The 9,286-nt window shown below is 41.9% G+C and overlaps 1 protein-coding gene across 1 annotated transcript; it reads right to left on the bottom strand.

Annotated features, from left to right (window-relative positions):
* Positions 1-356: 356 nt before the first annotated feature.
* Positions 357-8,488, bottom strand: LOC133359161 (deoxyuridine 5'-triphosphate nucleotidohydrolase, mitochondrial-like). Its single transcript, XM_061577606.1, has 6 exons — positions 8,218-8,488; positions 6,738-6,829; positions 4,812-4,856; positions 2,953-3,027; positions 1,491-1,561; positions 357-633 (listed from the first exon to the last, which is right to left on the bottom strand). Exons 1-6 carry the CDS (start codon positions 8,319-8,321, stop codon positions 577-579), a joined length of 444 nt encoding a protein of 147 aa, XP_061433590.1. The 5' UTR covers positions 8,322-8,488; the 3' UTR covers positions 357-576.
* Positions 8,489-9,286: the final 798 nt, after the last annotated feature.

Raw genomic sequence — 9,286 nt, 5'->3', positions numbered from 1 at the left:
TATCCCTCGTGAAAAGGGAATACTGTATGAGACTAGATTGCTGACATATGGAGGATGGCTCTGCAACCAGTTGCATACACCACAGAGACCTGACTTTAAGCAACCTGCTCGGAAATTAGCATTTAATAAATTGATAATTTAGTCTGTCCAGCTTACCCCGAATTCCAGTTTCATGTGGTTTTACTTTATATTTACAGCAATAAGCTGTCCAATTCTACAACTCAGAAAATCATGGAAACATAAAAAAAATGTTTTACCAACTTAAGCCACTCTTTAGCTCAGGCTGCACTCGAGGCAACTCAAGTATGCAGTCCATGTAAATGAGGTGATAGAAAAAAAACTCAAAGATTCTCCTGTACATTTTTTGTAATGATTTTACTAACAAACAGAACACTCATTGTGAAATGTATCCAAACTACTTTTGAAGATAATACAAATACTGGAGTTACAGTGAAATGGTAATCAAAGCGCAATTGAAATTACAAGGACTGGCATTTGATTACATGGCAGTAAGTTATGCAGGAAAAATACACAAGTTACGAAAGTCTCAAATCTTCACACTTCATTTCCGTTCGTCTAGTTTTTTCCAGTCGATCCAAAACCTCCGCTGCCTCGTTCCGTGTTTTCCAGTGACTGCAAATATTGACGGCAACAAAACATTGACATTTATGTTAGGCAGTCGTACAACATAGCTTCGTTTATATTTCGTAAAAAATAGTTAACATGTAAAACAAAAATTGGCTTCTTGGATTTCCGGCATCATGTCATGGGACCAAGAATCAAGTCAGATTCTCAAAGAGCAGTTCAACTACCCGTCTTAGAGAACAGCCCACAGAAGTGGATATCGTATATCTCGAAATCAGAATATGTATTTATACTGTAGGAATACGATGAGCTTTCAAGCTCTTTTTTCACACGTCCAGAGCGATGAGATCATTTCAAGTGACTGCAAGTCCACAGAATGGTGGGGGGACTTGTTCTGTCACAGAGTAACGTTTTGCCGCGTGACATTCAAACTGATATTTTTCATATTCAAAGCTGGAATTTAACAAAAAGGTGAAAAATCTGTTTTAATACGAATCTGCACATTCAGTGGCAACTAGGCTGAGGCTATCAACCTGCCACACTTGAGAAACCACTTTAATAACTTTTATTTTATTTTACCAGGTAAGGCCCACTGAGCCACTTTATAGATCTTTTTCAGAAGCGACCTGGCCACAAACGATAGCTCAACAAAGTGGCTTATCATCAAATGGGAATGTATTGCAGCAAGATACTCTAAAACACACTTGACAGAATTTAAACCAACGGTGCTGGCTCCATGCCCTTGATTTCAGAGCCACCAGACCCACCTCTCATGGAAACGCGATTTAAACAAACGCGGTGCTACAAAATGAACATCAGGCCGTGTAATGTGTCAGCGTGAACTATTCATTTGTTAAGACGCCTGTGCCACACGGCCACCTCAATGTGACCAAGTCAAATCTCACCGTGCACTCTTCCAGTTGGGGATAGAAGATCTTTTCGCAAATCAGCTGTGCAATCCGGTCTCCCCTCTTAACTGCAATGGGACAAAATGAGTGCAAACATGTAGAGAATTGTAAATATTGTGGGTTTAATCTCCAACACTCATGTGCTGAACTAGTAACGAATTATATTCTTGGTTCTGTCGGTAAAGTCATGTAGAAGGGAAATAATAAAAATATAAAACAATAAAAATGCTCACGACGTTTCGACTGCAACACAATCAATCATCATCAGGTGATGATTGTTTGATATTTTTATTATTTTATTATTTCCCTTCTACGTGACTTTACCGAAGGAACCAAGAATATGAATCCCTGCAGTCACGAAAGATTTAAATCAAAATTTAGTAACGAATTGGTATGTTTTGTTTACGCGACTAATTGGCTGTCGGGTGGTGGCGGGTTTAACGACACATTTATATTTAACTGATTTAACCCAACAACTTATATCATGAGTAGAAGAATGGTTAGAAGCTTCGTAACTGAGCGGGGAGCTTCGTCGGTGAATGCCATGTGAATGAAGATCATCAGTCATGACCTATGCACTGCTGGATGGAGGCCTCCCAAAGCTGATGGACGTCTCTGTCAAGCGATGCAATAACTGATCTCTCTCCAGCTCCATGTTGGAGAAGGTATATTTTGCACTGCGATTTAATTTCACTCCAATGTACCTTGGCTTCATATTTGCATTTTGTTAGTAGCCTACTATACATTTACTCGAATGAGGATATGCATGTTGAATGCAAGCCAAGAGTGAAAGTTAAACTTTACCTGCCCCGCAGGTTTAACTGGTACGGTGCCATTCAAGTGTCACCAGTTGAATGACGGTTTAATATATTCGCTTGCAATTCTAAATGTTCATTTCACTTTCCAGCCCTGTGGCGGGTGAGTTTAGAACTCTAGTTTGTTCCTGAAGCAATCGCATCGCTGCTCACTGAAGAATGTGGATACCTCAAGAGTTGCATTTTGCACAAATTTCCACGCTGTGCTGCAAACCTGGTGACCTAAAAAATATTCCGGGCCACAGCTAACATTGCTGGAAAGTGATGTCTGAACCATTCCTGAGTCCCTCCTCCCACCCTTTTACCAACCCGCAATGGAACATGTGAACTTTCCAGCTGTGGTAGTAAAATAATATTTGAGCGGACAAAAAATACTACAAGTCCGCTCGTTAACGGAGCCTGTTGGCAATGTGCTTACACCCACACGTTCGCGCCTTAACGCGCGTGCATTTGTGCAACGCGACTTTATATTTTTGTTTCAGAGTTTTGAAGTTCTCTGGAAAACACTGGTAGCATTCTGAGACGGACAATATTTCCTGGGCACAGCAATAAGCAGTCCGTCGGCTGTCCGGGAAATGTTGACGAACTGTAATATACGTAGTTAAAAGGTTTACGAGAGCTGTGGCACGGCAAAAGGTATTTACCGAGAAAAGGCTTCTTCCCGAAGTTGAAGAGCACCACACCGACATTTCCTCTGTAGTCTTCGTCTACGACGCCGGCTGAAAGGAATCACACATACAAGCGTTGTACAACCAGACCGGGAGCAACAATGGGAGATATTTTTAAAGTGATCAATTACTCTACTGTTTACTCGACTAATTGTGCACCACATTTCCCATTTTACAAGGGGCACAGATGGCTTGGGGGGGGGGTAGTATAATCCAGCCATTGCTCCGCTGATGAGTTTTATAACACGTTCCTTCGGAGTGGGCAGGTAGGAACTTGGTTGGACAGCGCATTCGTGCACGACAGACAAATAATCCCTGGTGGGCAGTGTGGAACCTGTTGTTCCTCTACCTGTATAAAATATAACTTGACTTTAGGTAGCCAGGCAGACAGCTCCCTTAACTCTCGGCCCCTCCCCTTTGCTTAGGCCCCTCCCCTGACCCCCCCCCCTCCCTTAGGCCCCTCCCCTGACCCCCCCTCCCTTAGGCCCCTCCTCTGACCCCCCCCCACCCCCTCAGGCCCCTCTCCTGACTCCCTCCTCCCTTAGGCACCTCCCCTCTCCGTACCCGGCAGTAGGTCTCCACCAATCAAAGAGCTGTGTGTATTATATATTTATTTATGCACGACAGACAGACAGTCAGACAGACAGACAGCTAAATAATCCCTGGTGGGCAGTGTGGAACATTGTTCCTCCCTGTAAAAGGTCTCGCCTGTTACGTGTACCGCTAGACGGGAGGTGACAATTAGGTTTTAGTGTCGTGATCGGCATCACGAGCAGTGCCATGCTGAGTGGGGGGCGGGGGTTCCCGCCTTCGGGGAGACAGGATGTGAGGGTCGCTGCTATTTTTAAAGGGGACGGAACCCAAAATAATCTACCACCTAATCTTCCCGCTCGCGACACCTGACTCAGGGCATCATTTCAGTCAACTCCATCGGAGTCGATGACCCGGGAAAATACTTTGACATCTGGTCCACCACATCCAGGCCCCAACACATTCACAAAGGCCATGTGTACCGCCGACGCGATCGTCCAAATGTAACTGCTCGCAAAAGTTACTCTCTTTTGAAAAACCAAGTAGCATTATCACCCCCCCCGCCCCCTTCTGGTAGAGCAATTCACATTTGCAGGTCCGTGCTGAGTGCACCTGGTGTCATGCCGGGATGGTTTCAAAGACAGCTGCCACCGGGGCGACCACAAATCCTTAAACTTATATGAACGTCTTGGCGGTACATCGGTGCTCGGAATAAAAAAAAAAAGCAAATTTTTGTCACAATAATTATTGCTTTTAACACGATTCGCAACCCCGGTCAGAAAATCTTGCGGGGTGTGCGTCAAAATCAGTTCTCGTGACGTCCAAGTGGTCAGAAAACGAATGTTACGAGCGGCTGAACGCGAAGCTTCATAGTCTGCTGCTGTATAGCAGCACTCAGCTCGTGTTTCAAAGGTTCCTCGATTCATTTGCGGAATAATTTCTTGACGGACGGTGGCATCAAAAGATTATGACTCGTGGTGTCACGCGCTCGAATGGGAAAGCGGCTGCTGATTCTAAGTGCAATTTCTGATGGAGAGTCTGCGGCTCACTCAAGGGCAACAGTGACATTGTCAGACTGTTTTATGAGCACCTGAGTACCGCCAATACGTCCATATGCATATAGTGTTAAGACAGCTCCTTATTTGCTTATCTTTCCGAAACTTCGTACTCCTATCGTGCTTTGTATTGTCTGTTGCTGTAACGTTCTGACTCACCCCTGCTAGACATCTGTGAAAAAGAGCTTCATAGCTCATCGGATTTCTCCAAGATTATTAAAGGTTCCGATTCCGAACAGCCGCACCTACCTCCGACGTCGATCCCGTGTTTGGCAGCCAGGCCTGATCTCGGCGCTGCCGAAACAAAGCACACCAATAAATCACAAACTTATTTACCAAGTAATGATCGTCATCATCACATGATCGTGACCACACGCTCCTTCATCGTGTATTCAGTTATATTTTTGATCAGGCGAAACCCCAGCTGTGCAGAAACAAAAATTTGTTCTCAATTATTCCGCGGGTTACTACCATTGCAAACAAACAAAAACTCAACACATTCGTTAATAATGCTGTGGCCTTAAAATAAAAAGATTGGTAAATTACTCCTTTTTCAGACGTTTCGGGCAATGACCCTTCTTCAAAGCACATAGAGAGGCCAAAGAGACAGAGTTAATACTAAGGGTTGGAGACTTGCACTTCATAACATGGCAAAAGGGTTAGCACACTGGACGTTCAATCCAGAGGATGGCGGTTCGAAGCCATCTCCCACCATGACAGTTGAAGCAATGATAAACTTTATTAAATCCTCCCCCACTCCTGTCCACCCAGCAATACACACAAATGGGTATACCACAGTCGACCGACGGGTCACGTGAGGTGGGGTTAAATGTGGGTAATCCAACCTCCAGGAGGAACTCTCTTGAGGTCTTTCTAGTGGAGGCCTTTCCACCTGCAGTGGCGAAGGGCAAGCAGTCACATGGCTGCGCCTTTACATTTTTATTATTATAACGAATTTAGTTTAAACGTCACACGCAATTTAATGTTTGTGTGTAAACCGCACAGTGCGCGTCTTGCATGTGGAGAGCTGCTGTGTGCTGGCACTGCTGGAGGTGGCTTTGAAACAAAACTATATTTATTTTACCAGGTAAGGCCCACTGAGCTACTATATAGATCTTTTTTCAGAAGCGACCTGGCCACAAATGATAGCTCAACGAGGTTGCCTATCATCATGTATACATTTATCGCAGTTAAATACTCAAAACGCACGTCGATTCTAAACGTGGAGGGAAAAACCGGACGACCCGGAGAAAGAATCCACGCGACCACAGGAAGAGAGAGACACGCAAACTCAAAATACAGTCGATCATCGGTTATCTGGCAGTGCTAGATTTTCAAAAATGGCGGATAATCACTAATAATCATTATATTCAATGGATTATTTTGCACATTCTTGTATGGCATTTGTTTTTAGGTGTTATATATTTTTGTTAGAGTTTTAAATTAGTGTGAGAATAGGCTTTCCACTTTTTTCTGGCAAAAAAATTAAATAAGTTTACGTGAAATTGGCATAAATAAACAGACAAAAATAAATATCCTACTTTAAAAAGCTCCTATATTTACTGTACCGTACTCACCACTCCAAACTCAAAAACTGCATGGCGAGGTATCTACATGCAGTATTTTCATTTTTTAAGTTGTATGTTGTGTATAATGTACTGTATATTATATTTAACACTGACATCAATCATAGCTACTTTGTCACGCTATATAGTGAGAGGGCCAGGAGGTATGCAGTCAACAATGCTTGACTCACAGAGGAGGACGCCCCTGCCATGCATAGTCCCATGGGATGTTGGCTATCAACAACAAGGCAACTCCTATGACTAATTGGGAATGGGACGCAAGCGTAGGATTGATCACCCTGTCGCTGGCCGCCTTTGGGGAGGGTGTATAGTATGAAAGGCCGAAACACCCTAGGACCCAAAGGTTCACTACTGACGATGCGCTCCCCAAATTTCACCAGGCTCACTGTTCATGAACTCTTGGAAGTGCTTGCACAAAGGATAGTAACATCTCATCCTGTGTTCTTTGGAATGTGCCGATCGCCGGACTGGTTACAGCCTTTCGAGCGGTTTTGTCGGTTTCGCCGGATCGGCGCGGTACCGCCGGCTAATGTTGGAAGCAGCCGGATAATCGATGATCGACTGCATACAGGCGCCAGGGTCGGCTTACCGATGCGTCCGTAGCAGCCCTCCGGCAGTGCGATCTGAATGTCGGTCTGCACCACCAGTCTGTCCATGGGCGGGATCTCGTAGTCGTATGCACTGCACACAGCAAGAAAAACAGAAATGTTTATTGACATTCCTCCTCGAAAACTGGTGTAACGATCAATCGCATCAGAACATCGACACCGAGCCGATGCGAAACATCTCCTTCATGATTTTAGATTTGAAGCTTTCGTGACTGCAAGGATTCATAATCTTGGGTTTTTTCGGTAAAGTCACGTAGGTAAAACATCAAAATTAATAAAAATAAAATAAAGATCACGACGTTTTGAGTGTTGCCTCCGAAACGTCGTTATCTTTATTTTATTTTTATTAATTTTGATGTTTTACCTACGTGACTTTACCGAAAAAACCTAAGATGATCTCCTTCATGAATGGAAAATTGAAATAGGAGCCCACAGCAACGCGATTCTGACCATGAAACCCAAACCATGGTTCCATAGACTAAAGGCAGAGAGACTTGGCGATATAGAGACGCATCGAGGTGCACTAAAGACAAGCAACGGTAGTGCGAAATTGTGGCCGTGAAACACAAACTATGGACCGCATATCTTGATTTGAAGCTTTCGTGACTGCAGGAATCGATACTCTTTGGTTCTTTCGGTAAAGTCACGTAGGTAGAAAATAAATGACGACGTTTCGGGCGCAACACAAGCGTCCGTCATCAGGTGGGAAAGCATGGTCTGCTGCGGAGGCAGGTGTGAAAACCACAGCAATTGATCGTGTTGCAATCGAAACGTCGTGAGAATTGTATTGTTTAATGTTTATTACTTCCCTTCTACGTGACTTTACCGAAAGAACCAAGAATATTGTAAGTAAGTTAATTTATTAAATGAGGCGCTTACATTTTCCCGCCAATAATCCAAGCCACTAATGAAGGTGTAGCAGATAAAATAGTTGCATACGTTAGTGCTACGTTTATACAAATAACTCAACATAATACAATACAAACATTTACACCGTATTGTAATAAAGCAATGAAGTAGGGCCATTGCACGAAACGTCGACGATTATATATTTTGTATTAATGCAGTGTTATTAACACAAACGTGTTGAGTTTCTGTTAACTGTGCTTGTTACACCACTGTCAACGCAGACTCGCCAAATAACGTGGAGCGTAATGATATTATATATTTTACTTTTATTAATTTACATTTTTTACCTACGTGACTTTACCGAAAAAACCTAAGAATATGAATCCTTGCAGTCACGAAAGCTTCAAATCTAGAATTATATTTTAATTTGACGTTTTTAAAATAAATATAAATTACTGGGTGACCGTCCAGCGGGGAGACGGAGCGGATGGGATCGTTAGCGGAGAGCTTCATCCAGCAGTGGATAGCGCGTGTCTGACGATGTTGACGACAGAGATAAAGACGAACATGATGATGATGATGATATACGAGAATAAAAAGAGAAAGTTTAACCTGTGGAGATCGAATCCTGCGGCCTTGTCGGATGCCTTGTAGGGCGCCACGGCGTTGGCGCTCAGCTTAGCGAAGCGTAGGAGAGCTCGGTCTGTGACGGGCATTTCTACCGATTTAGTCGACAAAAAAATCCCGAAAATGAGTCAAAAATTGTTGTTTTAACGTCCTCGCGACTATTCACTAAAAGCGTTCAAATCAATGCGATTATCGGGACCGTTCGCTGAGTAAAACTTGAAGGGGGGGAATATTGGCGGGAAATTTTTTTGACGATTCTTATATATTCTTGGAATCGATTCCAGAATCGAGGCTTTCGTGGGTTCACTTGCAGTGCAGTGCGAATCGATTCCATTTGTGTAACGATTATTGAATCGATTCCGATTAATTTGAATTCTATACTGAAACGTAACGTGTCACAGGATGACACGACAATGCTCTACGGGTGAAGTAATCGTGTAGAATGTACACGTTTGTTAATCAAATAATAAAGCGAATCCCCTGAAGAAAACTCGTTATAATATCAAGAGCAGCAGCCGCTGTTCGCCACTAAGTGATGATGATAATAATAATTACATTTACATAGCGGCTTTTCATCAAGGCTTTACAGAACACAGCAGCATGAAACACTTTCGGTAAAGTCACGTAGGTAGAAGATAAAATAAATTGAATTATTTATTTTAATAAAATAAATTGAATGATTTATTTTAAAAAAATGCATTTAATTATTTATTTTAATAAAATGAATTGAATTATTTATTTTAATAAAATAAATTGAATGAGTTATTTTATTTTATACCTACAGCAGCATCAAACACTTTCGGTAAAGTCACGTAGGTAGAAGATAAAAGAAATTGAATGATTTATTTTAATAAAATGAATTGAATTATTTATTTTAATAAAATAAATTGAATGATTTATTTTAATAAAATGAATTGAATTATTTATTTTAATAAAATAAATTGAATTATTTATTTTAATAAAATAAATTGAATGATTTATTTTATTAAAATAAATTGAATTATTTATTTTAATAAAATAAATCGAATGATTTATTTAATAAAAACACATAATT

Source organism: Lethenteron reissneri, chromosome 1 (assembly GCF_015708825.2).
Source record: "Lethenteron reissneri isolate LAM-NWPU_2019-01 chromosome 1, ASM1570882v1, whole genome shotgun sequence".
Taxonomy (NCBI): Eukaryota; Metazoa; Chordata; class Hyperoartia; order Petromyzontiformes; family Petromyzontidae; genus Lethenteron; species Lethenteron reissneri.
This window is presented reverse-complemented; position numbering and strand designations above follow the sequence as displayed.